Raw genomic sequence first — 20,251 nt, forward strand, 5'->3', positions numbered from 1 at the left:
TGGTACTGTAGTAGAAGTTTTAGGGTTATGGTTGAAGATAATACATTTACAGTGTGTATTGCATTTTACATTTTGTTACCATTATTTCAATATTCCACCTATGCCATTCTGTGTTTGATATTGAATCGAAACATTTGTACATGATTTTGATGTAAACCATCCCCAGTCAGCTACTGTAAGCTATTGATTGAGGTCAGTTGTAGTATCATCGTGTGAATGTACTGTGCGTCCTACTTTGAGAATTGACCTATTGCGATGGTATGAAAGGGGTAATCTTGGTAAAGAGGTGGCTTTACTCTTTCTTTGTCCACTGTCGTTGACATCTTATTATAGCTCAGTGGTCATTTTCGAACGTACGCGAATCCACGTAGCAGGCGGAGTTCTGTTTCCATGACAATTACGTCAATATTAGTGTCGGGTAACTAAAGGTCATGCTAAAGACAAGCGCGAGTCACAGAAGGAAACAGAATGGCGGAGGTAAACTTAACTGTTGTGCTTTAAAACGGCAAGATATTATCGTATGGTGAGGCTTCAGTGTCGTTTCGTTTTCGTGGTACTTGGTTTATTCTATGCATGGTCGCGGGAAGGACAGTCTGAGCGGAGCAAAGCCTCGCTAGTAAGCCTGAAGGAGTTTGACTTTACTCGGAAGGATAGCTCAGCTGGCTAGCATGTTTGACTTTACTCGGAAGGATAGCGCAGCTGGCTAGCTGAATATGCTAATCTACTAGATTACTTTTTGACTGTTTTTTGCAAGTCAGTTAGCTAAATGACGGGCGACTAAAGTCAAGTAGAGAACTGTAGTTCGCTACCTAGCAATCCATGTTTACGTTCAATATTGTGAAGCTACTTGTCGGCCTTTCTCCAGCGTACTTCTGCCCGTGTTAGCTTGCTAGCTTTGTGCTTGATTGCACTCTGCAGAGGTTAGCAGCACTAGCGGTAGCTAGCAGTACAAGTTCGTTTCGTTCTTTTAAAAACCACACAAACAAGCTAGCTTCTCTATTTTCTAGGAAGCTTGTTCTAATGCTGATTGAATTGATCAAATACTATAACTAGCTTTTTTGTTACCTAATGTTTCTAACTAGCTTGTTTTTAGATTTATGATGTAGCAGGGCTCTGAAAAAATATAGTAATGCAGATCAAGATTTGAAATGGAATGTTTTTCACACAACCCAGGTTCTGAGTTAGTTACACCATTATTCTGGCAGATCGTTGAAATCCAACGTCAAGTTGTTCGCCATCTCTGCTGTTTCTAAAATGACACCGTATGAGGGAGACATAGTCAATGGAATAACAACAACACTGAATGTTGTAATATATGGATAGATAAACTTGTCAGTATTGTCTTATTTGACTTGTTCATGTTTTCTCACAGCCCTGTAGGGGGCGACCAAGGTCAAAGTTGAATTCCAATTTCCTTAGCTGCTATTATCAGTGACAGACTGCATACAGTAGTATCATCTTTACATATATGTTCAGTGTGTTGTCAAGATTGGTTGCCTGGTACTGTAAACATCCCCGACTGGAAGCTGTGATGTACATGTTCTAGCTTTCAGTAGGGTGTTTGCTGCTCCAGGCATCCTCAGACTCCTAGACTAGTGTTGTTGTTTGTAGATCTAGGGCTGCATTCCAGATCTAGGGCTGCATTCCAGTCAAAATTAGCACCTTCTCTTCCTCCCATCACTTGGAGCAAACCCTCCAGTGATGTATGTATGGCGGACTGGGTGAGGGAAGAGGTTGCAAGTAAAAGTGGATTGGGACCACAGGAGGCTGCTAAGGGGAGGATGGCTCATAATAATGGCCAGAACTGCATGAATGGAAGGGCATACAAACGCATGGAAACCATGTGTTTGATGTATTTGATACCATTCCGCTCCAGCCATTACCACAAGCCTGTCCTACCCTATTAAGGTGCCACCAACCTCAGGTTTGCATCTTCATTTAAATAACTGAATGTTATTGTTTGTACATCTGTTTCCCAGACACAAAAAGTGTGTCTGACTCAAGTGAGTGCGCTTTACTTCCAGTTCTACTGCTGTGGGAATGGAAGTATCCTAGCTTCTCCGTTCTGAGTGGAGTTACTGTAAACATCCTACACTCAGCTATAGCCTGTATGGAAGGCTGGGGAGAGGGTGTTTACTTTGACTGGCTTGGACAGCTTCAATCTGCATGGATGGGATTTAATGGATCACTCATGAAGAGATGGAAAAATTTATTTTTGTACAAACAGAAGAAGGCTGCAATTAATTCCCATTGGTAGTTTTTATGAGAAACCTAACATGTAGAAGATGCAATCAATGGATGATATTTGGATGCATTGTCACCGATCAATAATGACAATACAGTTTGTTATTGCAAAAAATTAAACTTTGCAAATGTGTATTGATTGATTGACTGTTTCTTTTATTCCTTGGAATGTTTATAATGTATATCACAGTTTATAGCATACTATTAGCCTAACATTTTTATGGACCTGGTTGAAAATGGTAGTGATTGCTGAAGAAAATGCACATTCATTCACAAATTTAAATGTTTTGCCAGTTAACACACCTGTATTCAAAATCCATGTAGGCTACATTCATTTTAAGCTTAATCATTTCATCACATTATTTACATAAATTACAGTTTTCTACTGTTATGGGAACAAGTTTAATAACCATTGAGCATATATATCTTGGCGTGAGTAACCAATCATGATACTGTACACGATTCCATTCAAAAGAGAAGAATAGAGTGGAAACCTTTTACAAATGTATCAATGGTAGACTATGTCTTCTGGTCATCCCAGCCACAGGGGGAGGGCATCCCAAACCAGCCTGCTTTTCTCTCCACAGGAAGACTATCCGCCATATTTGTTGTCGCAGATTCGCCAGAAACCTTCCTCAAAACAAATAAAAATACGATTTTCAATTACTTATTCAATAAGTAATGTAGATATGTACATTTATTTATGTAACTCTTAGGGTATTACGTTTTATTTTACAAACATGGAGACGTCAACTGCAGGTAAGTACTCGACTCGATTGTTTATCTCTTCGTACAGTACTATCTCGGAGAAATAACATTTCTTAGCTAGGTAAAAGTAGCAAGCTAGCCAACAGATGTAGACAAATTACTCATGTGGAATTTATTCTATGCTAAAAGTGGGGCACATAATTACCGTGACCAGCCACAACATTGACAGCACATTTATTGCGGGTAAATGTCCGGCCTAGAGTTATTGGATTTAGTTTGTAAAGAAAGTATTTATCACGAAACTGTTCCTGTTTCTCCCAGCGTTTAGCTAGCTTTATTCATACTGCTGAGGAGTCAGGAGTTCAACCATCTTTGCTGTTGCAGTGGTAGCTAAACCTGTCTGGAGAGCTACAGAGTTTGCACAGAGCAAACCAATAAACTATATTGCACTGACCTCATTCCATTTCAGTGTTCTCAGCTTGTAGTTGCTAGGCTGGCTTGGATCATGTAGGCCCTAGCTAGGATTGAATTCAGTATTTTGAATGAAAGGTAGGTAGCTAGATGAAAAATATACAGTCCCTGACCAAAGAATGAACCACGCAGAACTAACACTAAACACACTAGGACACACACACGCACAATGTAAAGGCCAATTCACTGCCAGCCTATTGAAAATATCTAATTTCCATTGAAGTCATTTAGCAGACATTCTTCTCCAGAGCGACATTTTCATTCTCTTTTTCTTGCGTACTGGTCCCCCGTGGAAATCGAACCCACAATCCTGGCGTTGCAAGCACCATGCTCTACCAACTGTCAATTAAACGTTCAATGTGTAATGATCTTATTATTAGGCCGTCAACCTTTTCCACAGTCAAATTTGTACATAAACACACATTAATCTTGGCCTGCCTGGCTGTTAATTCACAGGTGGGACTTCCTCCATCTTCATGTGTAAACTGTGCAACCTGTTCTCTCCACACCGAGCACAGCTCCTCTCCCATGTGTCTGAGAAGCACCACACAGAGGGGCTCAACCCTGATGACATCATTGTGGCCCTCATGCCATTGACAGCTCCACTGGAGAAGGGTGGAGGTGAGCACCTCCTCAAAGCAACCAGGGATACCAAGGGTGGAGGTGAGCACCTCTTCAAAGCAGCCAAGGATACTAAGTGGGTGGAGGTGAGCACCTCTTCAAAGCAGCCAGGGATACTAAGGGTGGAGGTGGAGGTGAGCACCTCTTCAAAGCAGCCAGAGATACTAAGGGTGGAGGTGAGCACCTCTTCAAAGCAGCCAGGGATACTAATAGTGGAGGTGAGCACCTCTTCAAAGCAGCCAGGGATACTAATAGTGGAGGTGAGCACCTCTTCAAAGCAGCCAGGGATACTAAGGGTGGAGGTGAGCACCTCTTCAAAGCAGCCAGAGATACTAAGGGTGGAGGTGAGCACCTCTTCAAAGCAGCCAGAGATACTAAGGGTGGAGGTGAGCACCTCTTCAAAGCAGCCAGGGATACTAAGGGTGGAGGTGAGCACCTCTTCAAAGCAGCCAGGGATACTAAGGGTGGAGGTGAGCACCTCTTCAAAGCAGCCAGGGATACTAAGGGTGGAGGTGAGCACCTCTTCAAAGCAGCCAGGGATACTAAGGGTGGAGGTGAGCACCTCTTCAAAGCAGCCAGGGATACTAAGGGTGGAGGTGAGCACCTCTTCAAAGCAGCCAGGGATAATAGGGCATTGCAACAACCGACCGTATTATGGTGTTTCTTTGTTTTTCACCAAAGTTCAACGATCTGAATAATTGGCTACTGAGTGCCTCGGTAGTCCTTCAAACATTTGTAGCAGATTGTAATCTGATTTTGACAGCGTTTTTTAATCCAGGACTAGGCTTAATTTGTGTCTGGGAAACCAGCACTATAGGTCTGTCTTTGTGTAATAGAGTGATTGATGGCAGTGATCATATTTCCCCCACAGATAGCCCTGTTAAGAGAAAACGAGGACGTCCTAAGGGCTCAACCAAGAAGATTGTAGCTGATGGGCCCAATGCAGAGACAACTAGCCCCAACCAGAAAAAGCAGAAACAACAGACAGTAGAGGCCCAATCAGAAGCTGGGCCAGTGGACGAGGAAGAACCAGAGGACGACAATGCCCTGGACTGCAAGAAGTGCAACCGAGTGTTCGGCAACAGACGACAGATCATGAAACACATCTGCTTGATAGACCTCAGAGAGGATGAGGATCAGGAGGAGGACAATGGTATGTGTGAAGTCAACTGTTTTATGTCTGTTTAGAACAGATCGGAATAGAATAGTGCTTTATGATCCATCTAGGGATACGTCCCAAATGGCATCCTATTCCCTATATAGTTCACTACTTTTTACCAGGGCCCATACACGACATGGCCAAAGGTATGTGGACACCTGCTTGTCAGACATCTCATTCCAAAATCATGGGCATTAATATGGGGTTGGTCCCCCCTTTTGCTGGTATAACAGCCTCCACTCTTCTGGGAAGGTTTTCTACTAGATGTTGCTGGAACATTGCTGCGGGGACTTGCTTCCATTCAGCCACGAGTGAGGTTGGGCGATTAGGCCTGGCTCGCAGTCTGCGTTCCAATTCATCCCAAAGGTGTTCGATGGGGTTGAGGTCGGGGCTTTTTGCAGGCCAGTCAAGTTCTTCCACAACGATCTCGACAAACAATTTCTGTAGGAACCTCTCTGTGTACCCCACGTATTGTCATGCTGAAACAGGAAAGAGTCTTCCCCAAACTGTTGCCACAAAGTTGGAAGCACAGAATAATCTAGAATGTCATTGTATGCTGTAGCGTTAAGCTTTCCCTTCTCTGGAACTAAGGGGCCTGAACCATGAAAACAGCCCAGACCATTATACCTCCTCCACCAAAGTTTACAGTTGGCACTATGCATTGGGGCAGGTAGTGTTCTCCTGGCATCCACCAAACCCAGATTTGTCCATCAGACTGCCAGATGGTGAAGCGTGATTCCACTGCTCCAGAGTCCAATGGCGGTGAGCTTTACACCACTCCAGCCGACACTTGGCATTGCGCATAGGGATCTTAGGCTTGTGTGCAGCTGCTCAGCCATGGAAACCCATTTCATGAAGCTCCCGACGAACAGTTCTTGTGCTGACGTTGCTTCCAGAGGCAGTTTGGAACTCGGTAGTGAGTGTTGCAACCGAGGACAGAAGATTTTTACGTGCCACGCGCTTCAGCACTCGGCGGTCCTTTTCTGTGAGCTTGTGTGGCCTACCACTTTGTGTCTGAGCCGTTGTTGCTCCTAGACGTTTCCACTTCACAATAAAAGCACTTACAGTTGACCGGGGCAGCTCTAGCAGGGTAGAAATTAGACAAACTGACTTGTTGGAAAGGTGGCATCCTATGATGGTGCCACCTTGAAAGTCACTGAGTTCATCAGTAAGGCAATTCTACTGCCAATGTCAATCTATGGAGATTGCATGGATGTGTGGTCGATTTTATACACGCCCTTCCCGTCAAAGTGTTCCACAGGGATGCTAGCCCATGTTGACTCCAATGCTTCCCACAGTTGTGTCAAATTGGCTGTATGTCCTTTGAGTGGTGGACCATTCTTGATACACACAGGAAACTGTTGAGTGTGAAAAACCCAGCAGCGTTGCAGTTCCTGACACAATCTGGTGCTCCTGGCACCTACTACCCTACCCCATTCAAAGGCACTTAAATCTTTTGTCTAGCCTATTCACCCTCTGAATGGCACACATACAAAATCCATGTCTCTGATTGAAGTGGATTTAGCAAGTGACATCAATAAGGGATCATAGCTTTCACCTGGATTCACCTGGTCAATCGATGTCATGGAAAGAGCTATATCTATATGTTCACCATCTAAATGTCTATATCTATACAATCTAAATTTCTATATCTATACCATCTAAATGTCTATCCATATGTTCACCATCAACTAAGATGCTTAGTTTTCATGATCTCTCCCCCACAGACAAAGAGTTTGAGGCTCAACCTGGCGCAGCAGAAGGCAAAGAGGAGGATAGGGAGAGAAGCTCAAAGAGGCCACGGCCACTCCGCTCTGAGAAGGTTTCCCTTGTGAAGGAGCAGGAACCAGCAGGAGGCACCAAGAACCCCATCATCAGTGTGGTTCTGACCGCTCATGAGGCACTTCCTGGTAAGTTACAACTACATTATCATCAGTGTGGTTCTGACCGCTCATGAGGCACTTCCTGGTAAGTTACAACTACATTATCATCAGTGTGGTTCTGACCACTCATGAGGCACTTCCTGGTAAGTTACAACTACATTATCATCAGTGTGGTTCTGACCACTCATGAGGCACTTCCTGGTAAGTTACAACTACATTATCATCAGTGTGGTTCTGACCGCTCATGAGGCACTTCCTGGTAAGTTACAACTACATTATCATCAGTGTGGTTCTGACCGCTCATGAGGCACTTCCTGGTAAGTTACAACTACATTATCATCAGTGTGGTTCTGACCACTCATGAGGCACTTCCTGGTAAGTTACAACTACATTATCATCAGTGTGGTTCTGACCGCTCATGAGGCACTTCCTGGTAAGTTACAACTACATTATCATCAGTGTGGTTCTGACCACTCATGAGGCACTTCCTGGTAAGTTACAACTACATTATCATCAGTGTGGTTCTGACCACTCATGAGGCACTTCCTGGTAAGTTACAACTACATTATCATCAGTGTGGTTCTGACCGCTCATGAGGCACTTCCTGGTAAGTTACAACTACATTATCATCAGTGTGGTTCTGACCGCTCATGATGCACTTCCTGGTAAGCTACAACTATATGGATGCGCCCCAAATGGCACCCTACTACTTACATGGTGTGCTACTTTTGACCAGGGCCCATAGGGAATAGGCTGTAGGGAATAGGCTGTAGGGAATAGGGTGCCATTGGGGATGCACATGGATCAACCAGAGGATCTTCAGATTTTATCCAGAGAAGTACAGATTCACAGTGTTGCTGTTGGTACATTTTCAGAGTTTTATGTATGAAAAATCAGGAAAGTTTATAGTCTATGTATTCCCGATGACTTGTCTTTGTACCTAGGGTGTCTAAACGTTTATCTGTCTGTGTATTTGTTTATTTAGGTGCGACAAGGATAGTGCCGATCGAGGCCACCCCGGCTGAGCCGGTTGCTACAGCAGACACAGACCCTCAGGAGGCAGGACAGAAGAGAGGATTTCAGGAATATTCCATACAACAAGCTGCTTATGAAGTGCCATTAAAGTCAAACAGGTACAGACGTTTGGGTTGTATGCCACACAGCAGATGAAGATAAAGTACCCAGACTGTATTGTGGCATTAAGAAACATAATGATGGCTTGAGTGAACTGAATCAATGGCATAGTCTAGGCTACTATATGTAACACTTTAATGGATGTGTCAACAACAGATTTCCGCATTGTTACTGTAGATACAAACATGTTTTTGCTATAGCTCAAATAGAATTTTGGCAAGTTACTTTGTAAAAACAGCAACACATATTTGGTTGTACTGTATGTGTATTGCAACATTCCTCGTTCATACAGAATAGGACAGACCCAGTTGAAGATCTTCACCTGCGAATACTGCAACAAGGTCTTCAAGTTCCGCCACTCCTTGCAGGCCCATCTGCGAACCCACACCAACGAGAAGCCCTTCAAGTGCCCACACTGCGACTACGCCAGCGCCATCAAAGCCAACCTCAGCGTTCACATGCGCAAGCACACGGGAGAGAAGTTCAGCTGTGAACACTGCTCCTTCCAGTGCCTCAGCAAGGGCCACCTCAAGGTGCACGTGGAGAGAGTTCACCACAAGATCAAGCAGCACTGTCTCTTCTGCAAGAAGAAGTACTCTGATGTGAAGAACCTGCTCAAACACATGAGGGAGAGCCACGACCTAGAGGACAAGAAGGTGAAGGACCGCTCTCTTTTTACAAATCTATCATGTGCCTTTATACTGTCTTTATTATGAGATGTTATTAATAACATGTATTATTATGAAGGTGAAGGACTCGTACCATGAGTACAGTCTACAGACCAGAGAAGGCAAGAGGCAGCTCCTCTACGACTGCCAGATCTGCGACCGCAAGTTCAAGAACGAGCTGGACCGTGACCGCCACATGATGGTCCACGGTAGCGAGAGGCCGTTCGGCTGCGAGCTGTGTGACCACGGCTGCACCAAGTTCCAGGCTCTCCAGGCTCACGTCCGTAAGCATCCCTTCCTCTACGTGTGTGCCGCCTGCCAGCAGAAGTTTGTCAGCTCCGTGCGGCTGAAGGCCCACCTGAAGGAGGCTCACCCAGAGTCAGAGGAGGCGGCTGGGTTCTCAGAGTCCATCAACAGCAGCTTCTGTCTGCTGGAGCCGGGGGACGACATCAAGAGAGAGATGCTGAGGCAGGATGAGATCAGAATGGCTGAGGAGCTATCTCTACTCAACGCCCAGCAGGATGAGGAGGAGGCCCTCGCTGGTGACCCTTCAGAGGAGCAGGAGGAGGCCCTCGCTGGTGACCCTTCAGAGGAGCAGGAGGAGGCCCTCGCTGGTGACCCTTCAGAGGAGCAGGAGGAGGCCCTCGCTGGTGACCCTTCAGAGGAGCAGGAGGAGGCCCTCGCTGGTGACCCTTCAGAGGAGCAGGAGGAGGCCCTCGCTGGTGACCCTTCAGAGGAGCAGGAGGAGGCCCTCGCTGGTGACCCTTCAGAGGAGCAGGAGGAGGCCCTCGCTGGTGACCCTTCAGAGGAGCAGGAGGAGGCCCTCGCTGGTGACCCTTCAGAGGAGCAGGAGGAGGCCCTCGCTGGTGACCCTTCAGAGGAGCAGGAGGAGGCCCTCGCTGGTGACCCTTCAGAGGAGCAGGAGGAGGCCCTCGGTGATGATCCTTCAGAGGAGCAGGAGGAGGGGGAGGGAGAGGAACAGGAGGAAGGGCTGGCAGAGGGGGAGGAACAGGGAGAGGGGCTGGGGGATGAGGAGGAACAGGTGGTCCCTGATCCGGGCCCTGAGGGGCAGACTGTAGAGACATGTGTGTTGAACCAACCTGTACAAGAGACTGAGACTCTACAAGACAGAACTGAGCCAATCAGTCCTGAACAAACCCAGACAGCAAGCAAAGGCACGACCCAGGAAGTAATCAGTGAGGAGAGACTTGATAAGACACTGGTGGAGGAAGACAAGCGTCATGGGGAGAATAACGTCATTGTGGCTGAACAATATACTTTGGTAGAAAGGCCTTCAGGCAAGGAGGAGTCAGTGGGCCACCAGCAGCATCCAGAAGAAGACAAAAGTTCTTCATCAACATCACAAGGTCATGTTGAGGAGACTCTCCGGTCTTTGGTTCTGATTCAGGGGGAGGTCATAGGTCAAACAAACGCTTCAGCTGGCCCACAAGGAGAAGATGGCACAACGGAGGAGAGGAGCGCTTTCCAACAGATTCTAGATAAGTTGCAGAAAAGGCAGCTGAACATGGTTGTCTTTGACAGAATCCGAAAAGTATACGGGGACCTGGAATGTGAATACTGTGGTAAGAATATATCACACAAATATATTGACATACAAATAATTTTTCTAGCAGTATAAGTTGCATTTTTACAAGTTTGTAATTTCTGCTATTTCATCATGTCCTATGTGTTGGTAATTCATCTGTAAAGCAGCTGGTTTTTTAGCCACGTGTTTGTTTGTTCCCCGTCTAGGAAAGCTCTTCTGGTACCAAGTGCACTACAACATGCATGTGCGTACTCACACAAAAGAGCATCTACATTACTGTACCCAGTGCAGCTATTCTTCCATCACCAAGAACTGTCTGAAGCGACATCTGATCCAGAGACACAGTAACATCCTGCTCCAGTGCCCCATGGAACACTGTCAGTACTGCACACCTGACAAGTACAAGCTGCAGGCTCACCTCAAAACACACTTTGACAACGTGAGTCTGGGGCCCAAATGGAACCCTACTTTTGACCAGGGCCCATAGGGGTCACATAATCTGATCATTATTACATTGAAATGTCTGTTTGTTGACAATTGTTGACTCTTAACATCATTTAATCCAATATTAAGGAGAAGAAAAGCTTTGCTTGCCCTGTGTGTGAGGAAACGTTCACTGAAGATAAACTTAAACATCATATCAAGAACTTTCATCCAGGTAAGAGACCGGAACTAAGCCCCATCTTTGTTTGGTGTTCTATTACAACAGCAGAACGTTAATGATGTTTAAATCCAAAATATCATACCCATTTCCTGATTGGGGCCAGGAAGGTAAATAAGCCTTGTCAGAGCCAGAACGGCCCATAGGGCAGGAGCCTATCCTATTTCTGAATCTTGAGGCAGCTTTAATGTACATGTACAGCCCCTGGACAGGACACTAGCTATGTAGGTAAAATCATCTCTTACCTGCAGATACGCCGATGAACACCATCTCCGAGACGCTTGGGGTGAGGGTGCAGATGAAGGGCTTGATCGGGAAGAGAGCTTCTAAGTGTCCTTACTGTGACAGCTACTTCATGAGGAATGGCGCTGATCTGCAGCAGCACATCTGGGCTCACCAAGGTAGGACAATCAATCTCATTAGGCTGCGTACCAAATGCCATCCTATTCCCTATAATGACTTTTTCTGTTGGACTCTGTGGCGGCCCGAAGTGGATTTCTACACCAGCTAAAAGGCAATAGCAGCTACCACACTTTTTAGAGGAAAGTTTTACTTGCAACGAATGTGATGTGTGGTTGTCTTATCACTGTGATGTGTGGTTGTCTTATCGCTGTGATGTGTGGTTGTCTTATCACTGTGTCTTATCGCTGTGATGTGTGGTTGTCTTATCGCTGTGATGTGTGGTTGTCTTATCACTGTGATGTGTGGTTGTCTTATCGCTGTGACGTGTGGTTGTCTTATCGCTGTGATGTGTGGTTGTCTTATCACTGTGTCTTATCGCTGTGACGTGTGGTTGTCTTATCACTGTGATGTGTGGTTGTCTTATCGCTGTGATGTGTGGTTGTCTTATCGCTGTGATGTGTGGTTGTTCTACCTACCTTAGTTGAATGCACTGTCTGTAAATCACTCTGGATTAGAGTGTCTGCTAAATGACCGAAATGTAAAAGCCACTGTATCTCTTCCCTGTTAGGAGTGAAGCCCTTCAAGTGTTCCCTGTGTGACTACGCCAGCCGCAGTAAGAGCAACCTGAAGGCCCACATGAGCAGACACACCACGGAGAAGACACACCTGTGTGACATGTGTGGCAAGAAGTTCAAGTCCAAGGTCACTCTGAAGAGCCACAAGCTGATGCACACAGAGGACGGTGAGAGAACCCACAAACACGTTGAGATCTAGGATGCGTCCCAAATGGTACGCTATTCCCTATATAGTGCACTACTTTTGACCAGAGTTGCTGGTCAAAAGTAGTGCACTATATAGGGCTCTGGTCAAAAGTAGTACACTATATATGGAATAGGGTGCCATTTGGGATCTAGTGGGGGTAGTTAACATGTAAGTATTTTATCTTTGACTGTACTAACCAGCAGGTGAGTATTGTCGTCTTGTCTCTGTCCCTCCATACTGTAGGTAAGCAGTTCAAATGTACAGAGTGTGATTACAGCGCTGCACAGAGACCTCTACTGGTACGACACATGGAGCAGCACGCCTCTTTCAAGGTAATCAGGCTGTCTCTATATAAAGCTTTTATAATACAGTCACTAGCATCAATGTATCAACACCAGCCTCTAACAAGTTCAACTTCCACTGCCATGAAATACACTGGACAGATTAAGGGAGCACACAATGTTCCTTCAGGAAAAAAAAAAACTTTCTAGTCTTCATTATTGTTGGAAGCTAATTGGAATGTGTTTTCCACAGCCCTACCGCTGTGGCCACTGTCACTACTCCTGTAACATAGCAGGACCCCTGAAGAGACATTACAGCAAGAAGCACCCCAACCAGGAGTACTGTAACGCAGGGCCTGGGCCAGCCACCTCTGAGGCTGTGGAGCAGCAAGGTGAGTCGCTCAGCAGAGACACACTTAGCAGACGCTCTTATCCAGAAAGACTTAGTCAATGTATTCAACTAAGTTTAATAGGGGAAAACAAGTCTTGTTTTCTCTACCTTCTTGCCCTTTGTGCTGTTGTCTGTGCCCAATAATGTTTGTACCATGTTTTGTGTTGCTACCATGTTGTGTTGTCATGTGTTGTTGTGTTAGGTCTCTCTTTATGTTGTGTTGTCATGTGTTGTTGTGTTGGGTCTCTCTTTATGTTGTGTTGTCATGTGTTAGGTCTCTCTTTATGTTGTGTTGTCATGTGTTGCTATGTTGTTGTGTTAGGTCTCTCTTTATGTTGTGTTGTTGTGTGTTGCTATGTTGTTGTGTTATGTCTTTGTTGTGTTGTCATGTGTTAGGTCTCTCTTTATGTTGTGTTGTTGTGTGTTGCTATGTTGTTGTGTTAGGTCTCTATGTTGTGTTGTCATGTGTTGTTGTGTTAGGTCTCTCTTTATGTTGTGTTGTTGTGTGTTGCTATGTTGTTGTGTTAGGTCTCTATGTTGTGTTGTTGTGTTAGGTCTCTCTTTATGTTGTGTTGTTGTGTGTTGCTATGTTGTTGTGTTAGGTCTCTATGTTGTGTTGTCATGTGTTGTTGTGTTAGGTCTCTCTTTATGTTGTGTTGTCATGTGTTGTTATGTTGTTGTGTTAGGTCTCTATGTTGTGTTGTCATGTGTTGTTGTGTTAGGTCTCTCTTTATGTTGTGTTATGTTGTTGTGTTAGGTCTCTATGTTGTGTTGTCATGTGTTGTTGTGTTAGGTCTCTCTTTATGTTGTGTTGTTGTGTGTTGCTATGTTGTTGTGTTAGGTCTCTCTTTATGTTGTGTTGTCATGTGTTGCTATGTTGTTGTGTTAGGTCTCTCTTTATGTTGTGTTGTCATGTGTTGCTATGTTGTTGTGTTAGGTCTCTCTTTATGTTGTGTTGTCATGTGTTGCTATGTTGTGTTGTCATGTGTTGTTGTGTTAGGTCTCTCTTTATGTTGTGTTGTCATGTGTTGCTATGTTGTTGTGTTAGGTCTCTCTTTATGTTGTGTTGTTATGTTAGGTCTCTCTTTATGTTGTGTTGTCTCTCTTGTCGTGGTGTGTTTTGTTCTATATTTACATATATATATATTTTTTTTTTTAATCCCAGCCGCCGTCCCCGCAGGAGGCATTTTGCCTTTTGGTAGGCCGTCATTGTAAATAAGAATTTGTTCTTAACTGACTTGCCTAGTTAAATAAAGGTTACATTTTAAAAAATCAGTCATGTCAGTTCCAGTAGACCCATCTCCAAAATAAAACCTGGAATCAGTCTTTACTCAGTAAAACAAACAGAGGACCTGGAATCGGTCTTGACTCAGTAAAACAGAGGACCTGGAATCGGTCTTGACGCAGTAAAACAGAGGACCTGGAATCGGTCTTGACTCAGTAAAACAGAGGACCTGGAATCGGTCTTGACTCTCAGTAAAACAGAGGACCTGGAATCGGTCTTGACTCTCAGTAAAACAGAGGACCTGGAATCGGTCTTGACTCTCAGTAAAACAGAGGACCTGGAATCGGTCTTGACTCTCAGTAAAACAGAGGACCTGGAATCAGTCTTGACTCTCAGTAAAACAGAGGACCTGGAATCAGTCTTGACTCTCAGTAAAACAGAGGACCTGGAATCGGTCTTGACTCTCAGTAAAACAGAGGACCTGGAATCGGTCTTGACTCTCTGTAAAACAGAGGACCTGGAATCGGTCTTGACTCTCTGTAAAACAGAGGACCTGGAATCGGTCTTGACTCTCTGTAAAACAGAGGACCTGGAATCGGTCTTGACTCTCTGTAAAACAGAGGACCTGGAATCGGTCTTGACTCTCTGTAAAACAGAGGACCTGGAATCGGTCTTGACTCTCTGTAAAACAGAGGACCTGGAATCGGTCTTGACTCTCAGTAAAACAGAGGACCTGGAATCGGTCTTGACTCTCTGTAAAACAGAGGACCTGGAATCGGTCTTGACTCTCTGTAAAACAGAGGACCTGGAATCGGTCTTGACTCAGTAAAAACAGAGGAGAAACCTGCACACTGTTTCTGTTCCCTATGAAAATGTTCTTATTAAATTACTAATACAAGTGCTTTGGTACATGTCTCTCTCCAACCAGGTAGTGTCCTGTGTGAGACTATGTCCTGTATCTCTAGGTAGAGTGAAGAGTCCCATGTGAGACTGTCCTGTATCTCTAGGTGGAGTGAAGTGTCCTGTGTGAGACTGTCCTGTATCTCTAGGTGGAGTGAAGTGTCCTGTGTGAGACTGTCCTGTATCTCTAGGTAGAGTGAAGTGTCCCGTGTGAGACTGTCCTGTATCTCTAGGTAGAGTGAAGTGTCCTGTGTGAGACTGTCCCGTATCTCTAGGTGGAGTGAAGTGTCCCGTGTGTGACTGTCCTGTATCTCTAGGTGGAGTGAAGTGTCCTGTATCTCTAGGTGGAGTGAAGTGTCCCGTGTGTGACTATGTCCTGTATCTCTAGGTGGAGTGAAGTGTCCCGTGTGTGACTATGTCCTGTATCTCTAGGTGGAGTGAAGTGTCCCGTGTGTGACTGTCCTGTATCTCTAGGTGGAGTGAAGTGTCCCGTGTGTGACTATGTCCTATATCTCTAGGTGGAGTGAAGTGTCCCGTGTGTGACTGTCCTGTATCTCTAGGTGGAGTGAAGTGTCCCGTGTGTGACTGTCCTGTATCTCTAGGTGGAGTGAAGTGTCCCGTGTGTGACTATGTCCTGTATCTCTAGGTGGAGTGAAGTGTCCCATGTGTGACTATGTTCTGTATCTCTAGGTGGAGTGAAGTGTCCCGTGTGTGACTATGTCCTGTATCTCTAGGTGGAGTGAAGTGTCCCGTGTGTGACTATGTCCTGTATCTCTAGGTGGAGTGAAGTGTCCCGTGTGTGACTATGTGTACGGTACCAAGTGGGAGATGAACAGACACCTGAAGAACAAGCATGGCCTCAAAGTGATTCAGAGTGACGTGCTTGGTCTCAACCAATGGGAGGTAAGGTTTCATACAGTCACGGCATGGTGATATATATATATGGTCAATATTAAGATGTTTTTCTATGTCTAGACCCCGTGTTAAGTGTGTGTTTGTTCTGAGGTGGTGGAGCAGTCGGTGGAGGAGCCCCTTACCCAGTACCTTCACATCACTGAGACAGAGGACCCTCAGGGGACCGAAGCTGCCGTGTCGGCCCTCCAGGACCTCAGGTTCACAGAGAACGGTTAGGACAAGTAGTCAGCACTTAAGTTAGCCTGGTCCCAGATCTGTTTGTACTCTTGCCATTGCTCCTTGTCAAGCCACATACAACAAAGAGTTGATGTATCCTTGGTTTCCCTCACTGTGTTTAATGTATTGGAATGCTCTGCTTAGGGGTGGTGTCGACCACCACAGAAGGGCTGGATCCCACAGCGGTTAACATCCTGCAGCAGATCATTGAGCTGGGGGCAGAGTCTAATGATGCCACAGCAGCCTCCATGGTAGCCATGGTCCCTGGCAGAGTGACTGTGGTGGAGCAGGTAAGAGCAGTGTCAAACGTAGTGCACTATAAAGGGAATGGGGTGCCAATAGTGCACTACTTTTGACCAGGGCCCTCTGGTCAAACGTAGTGCACTATAAAAGGGAATATGGTGCTTGGGCCCTTGTCAATAGGGAATATGTTGCCATTTAGGACATGCCTCTTCAACACATTCCAATCTTTCCACCATCTTCCAGGTGACTGAGGAGGAGGAGCAGGGGAGCCACACTGTGATGATCCAGGACCCCTTCCAGCAGACAGCCTCCATGGGGCTGGGTGAGGAGCACCATCTGGTGGTGTCGTCTGATGATGTGGAGGGCATGGAGACGGTCACCGTGTACACTCAGGGAGAGGACGCCTCCCAGTTCATTGTCTATGTCCAAGAGGCTGTGCAGACCGAGGAACATACTGTGGAATCTATCTGAGCAGGACAGAGCGTTGGTGCAGGCATGGAGGAGCAGTCAACAGTTTCATCCCGGGTCATTCAGTAGGTGGAAGACGGGGAGATGTTACCTGAACTTGTCCAATTAGAACATAGATTTGTATTGTACCGTTGCTAGACATTTTTCTACAGTGTGCCCTATTGAACTCCACCCTGGCTTGCTCTATGAAACCCACAACCAATCTCCAATGGCTTTGATTGGAATAACATAGTGGCTTGAAATGTATCATTTCATCGCGTATGCCTTTTCTCTGTGATTTAGCATTTCCTTATGTTAATTCAACTTAATACATCAAAGGCTTTTCTTAGAAAACAAGATTGGAATGTACTTTTTATACAAGTGTATAAGTCATTTAGTAAGGGAATAAAATGTGGATAATTCAAATATTCATGGCGGGATTCAATCTGTAACGCTGTCGACAATGAGCCTTTGAAAGGCTATGTTACCGCGTTCACAGAGATCCCATTCAAGGCAAACGCTGCAGAGGTCATGTTAATCGGAAATGACCTTTTAAAATGACAAGAGCCTTTTCAGATTGCATCTCAGCCTTACTTAGCTTACATCATAGTTGCAGTTTTGGCATGATGTGCCTTTAATGTTTACAACGGATCATTTACAGGACTGGATTCTTTATAGGACTAGATTGTTGATCATGCTTTTCTATACACCCCCCCCATCCTGTTGACTAATATTTCTACACCTATTGGAATGGTAGTCAATGAACAATTAAATGGATCATGACAAACTCAATACCTTGAAAGTGTTTATTGACATGAACAATTCACCCATGTCTGATCTCTGGTGTAAAACAACCAAAACACACATGTAAGAAGAGTGGATCTCCAGCACACTGGTCATGTTGCCTTCCAATGCTCCTCGGAAGTGAGAAATACAAGGTTCAGACGGAGAAACAACCACTTGAACGACTCTCCCAAGTTGGACTTCCAAATAGGAAAGTCTGTGATGGAGATGATAACCGGGATTACAAGTTGTGATGTTTCGTCACTGACCTTTCACCTTTTCAACTAAGCATCTAGGACTTCCTGCTCTCCTCAGCCATGAGTTCTCTGACCTGGTCGTCTTCCTGGCTGAATGCCCGGCCGTCCTCCTCCTCCCTCTCCTGACCCTGGCTGCGTCTGGACAGAAGGTACTCCTTAGGGGTGATGTCATCGTCAACGGGCCGTTTAGACTTCTTCTTCTTCTCCATTATCTTCTGCTTCCTGTACTCTGCCAGCACCTCCAGCTGCTGCAGCGTGAGCTCTGGTGCCAGGGTGTTTGAGGTAGTGTCTTTGACCCTCAGTTTGTAGTCCAGGATCTGTTTGTTGAGAGCGTCGTGGTCAACCCCGGACAGCACAGGTTTTTTAGACGTGGTGGGCTGTGCTGATTCCACTACATGTTGTCGTTCTCTGTAAGAAATTAGATGTATTAAGTCAACTTCAAAAACTCACTTGACTGTATTTACTATTTGAGCCCCAGTCATCATTAAGACTTTCTCACCCCAGTCCATCTTCAGGACCAAAGTCAGCCATCTTGAGTAGGTTTTCAACCTAACAGTACAGTCCACAAGCACAAAGTTCATCAGCACAGTCTTTCATGAAATGTTGAATATTGTTTGTGTTTTAATGAATATGAAATGCCAATTACCTCAGACATGGCTGCGTACTGTTTATCCTTTATGAAAACCAAAGGAGGGACACCACCGAGGGTTTGATGAGCCATAATGAGGTACCTGTTAACAACAGAACAGCCCAGGGGTTCTCTCTAACATCATCCTGAAACAACCTAGCCTGAGTGTCAGTCTCTCTGTGTGCTGTCATGTTTTGTCTTGACATGGACCGTTGGCAAGAACACATAGATCTGGAACCAGGCTAGAAACAATCATCACAGAAAGAGAAGAGTACTGATATTTTCTGAGCGAGTGCTTACCTTATACGAGGGCTGCTCTTGTCCAGTGCTTGCTGAATCTGGTCATCCCTCTCTGACACACCACTGGTTTTCCAATAGACCCGGCAACTAGAGAAGTCTGCAGGCAGTGACACCTGATGTGACACACACGCAATATTATAACAACTCAAACAGAAGGACTTTGCATTTTGGCGCAGTGCTGAGAGGGATAGGATGGAACTGTACACAATACTAGCACCAATTTTATGAAGCTACCTTGCATTACCAAAAAGTCATTGAATATTTCAGACCAAGCTGAAGTACTTCCTAGTCTGGTCCCAGATCGGCAACTGCTCAATGCTGTCATTGTCCAGCCAAACATGACAGGGAGTTGGCATGATTGCACAAACACACCGGCACCCAGGCTAGGTTATTCCTACCCTTGAGATGTCCACACTGTAGTTGTAGACCTCATAGTTGACTTCAGGGGAGCTCAGTAGATCAGTGATGGCCTTGTACAGGATGGAGTTGAGGATTCTGGTGCGCATGTTGTCCTCTTGCCTTCGTTTCTTAGGTGGCTTCAGAGCACTGAGCTGACTGGACGGTGGCCCCTGTCAGAATTACACAAAGGTTAAAGTGTGAAACCGGATACAGCAAGCCTGAGTGCCAGTCTGTTTCTACTGTCTTGACAACTCCTTATGGAATTGGTATGCCAATGACAACAGAACAGGCGTTGCACAAACAGATCAGGGAACAGGCTGAGAATAAGCACAAATACAATCTAAATCATGACATGAGACAGTGTACCAACCTGGGGCGGTGTTTCATACCAGAGCTTCTTCCTGTTGAAGACATGCAATGAAGAAAACGTTACTCAAGTCATAGCAGAAGAGGAGCCTGGTACCTGATCCGTTTGTGCTCATGCCAACAACTGTCATTGTCAAGCCAAACATGTTTGGCGTGACAAGGATAGCTAGGCTAGCAAGACATGATGAATCAAATCAGAAAACTCAGGGCTTGCTACCATAACGTTCTCTTACTTTGTTTTGTTGACAAACTTCCTCAACAGGTTTTTACCAGCACACTTGGAAGAAGTGTGAAAATCTCTTCTGTCAGGACAAACTGATGAGACGGAACGGTGCTCGAAGTTCAAATGATGGACTCGACGCTGAGGATCAAGTTCGACACTGCCGCTGGTCCGTTTCTTCATAGCCATACAACTGCTCGCGTAATGCTGAAGAACTAGACATTGTTTTATTCTTGAGTATGTATTAATTCCAAACATAATCAATATGTTACTCAAACCTTTAAAAAGCTAGTGATTTCTTCTGTCGCACACCAGCTACCTAGCTAGCATGTATATAAACATCACCCTGCGCAACTAGTAATGTCTGTCTGAAGAACGGGTTAAGGCAGAAGCAATCGTTGTCAAAGCTACTTCTTTTTTG

General features: G+C 45.3%; 2 protein-coding genes across 7 annotated transcripts; one reads left to right on the top strand and one right to left on the bottom strand.

The window, feature by feature from the left end:
• Window positions 1-36: 36 nt before the first annotated feature.
• On the top strand, window positions 37-17,669 carry LOC129846867 (zinc finger protein ZFAT-like). 6 transcript variants are annotated; one of them, XM_055914644.1, is made up of 17 exons: window positions 37-477; window positions 3,880-4,086; window positions 4,916-5,197; window positions 6,931-7,113; window positions 8,072-8,219; window positions 8,513-8,876; window positions 8,968-10,471; window positions 10,641-10,873; window positions 11,008-11,092; window positions 11,347-11,496; window positions 12,066-12,239; window positions 12,503-12,591; window positions 12,794-12,932; window positions 15,835-15,959; window positions 16,062-16,182; window positions 16,332-16,477; window positions 16,674-17,669. In XM_055914644.1, exons 1-17 carry the CDS (start codon window positions 432-434, stop codon window positions 16,899-16,901), a joined length of 4,224 nt encoding a protein of 1,407 aa, XP_055770619.1. In that variant the 5' UTR covers window positions 37-431; the 3' UTR covers window positions 16,902-17,669. The 6 variants fall into 6 exon arrangements, with proteins under 6 accessions (XP_055770619.1, XP_055770621.1, XP_055770623.1 ...); XM_055914646.1 differs by lacking the exon at window positions 37-477 and adding an exon at window positions 489-3,003; XM_055914648.1 differs by lacking the exon at window positions 37-477 and adding an exon at window positions 489-3,003 and having other exon boundaries at window positions 3,880-4,044.
• LOC129846871 (putative ribosome-binding factor A, mitochondrial) lies at window positions 17,670-20,214 on the bottom strand. The gene is made up of 7 exons (XM_055914662.1): window positions 19,844-20,214; window positions 19,615-19,645; window positions 19,244-19,414; window positions 18,846-18,958; window positions 18,564-18,648; window positions 18,417-18,466; window positions 17,670-18,325 (listed from the first exon to the last, which is right to left on the bottom strand). The coding sequence occupies exons 1-7, from the start codon at window positions 20,086-20,088 to the stop codon at window positions 17,953-17,955; spliced, it is 1,068 nt and encodes a 355-aa protein (XP_055770637.1). The 5' UTR covers window positions 20,089-20,214; the 3' UTR covers window positions 17,670-17,952.
• Window positions 20,215-20,251: the final 37 nt, after the last annotated feature.

This window comes from Salvelinus fontinalis, unplaced genomic scaffold, assembly GCF_029448725.1.
Source record: "Salvelinus fontinalis isolate EN_2023a unplaced genomic scaffold, ASM2944872v1 scaffold_0633, whole genome shotgun sequence".
Classification (NCBI taxonomy): Eukaryota; Metazoa; Chordata; class Actinopteri; order Salmoniformes; family Salmonidae; genus Salvelinus; species Salvelinus fontinalis.

Excerpts from the sequence above, each read along its gene's own strand:
- LOC129846867 (XM_055914643.1), top strand. The coding sequence starts at position 3,132 with ATGCTAAAAGTGGGGCACATAATTACCGTGACCAGCCACAACATTGAC. Across the intron at positions 5,198-6,930 it reads GGATCAGGAGGAGGACAATG|ACAAAGAGTTTGAGGCTCAA; the intron begins GTATGTGTGAAG and ends TCTCCCCCACAG. Across the intron at positions 16,183-16,331 it reads CCTCAGGTTCACAGAGAACG|GGGTGGTGTCGACCACCACA; the intron begins GTTAGGACAAGT and ends TGCTCTGCTTAG.
- LOC129846871 (XM_055914662.1), bottom strand. The coding sequence starts at position 20,088 with ATGTTTGGAATTAATACATACTCAAGAATAAAACAATGTCTAGTTCTT. Across the intron at positions 19,415-19,614 it reads GGTATGAAACACCGCCCCAG|GGGCCACCGTCCAGTCAGCT; the intron begins GTTGGTACACTG and ends TAATTCTGACAG. Across the intron at positions 18,649-18,845 it reads AAGAGCAGCCCTCGTATAAG|GTACCTCATTATGGCTCATC; the intron begins GTAAGCACTCGC and ends TGTTGTTAACAG.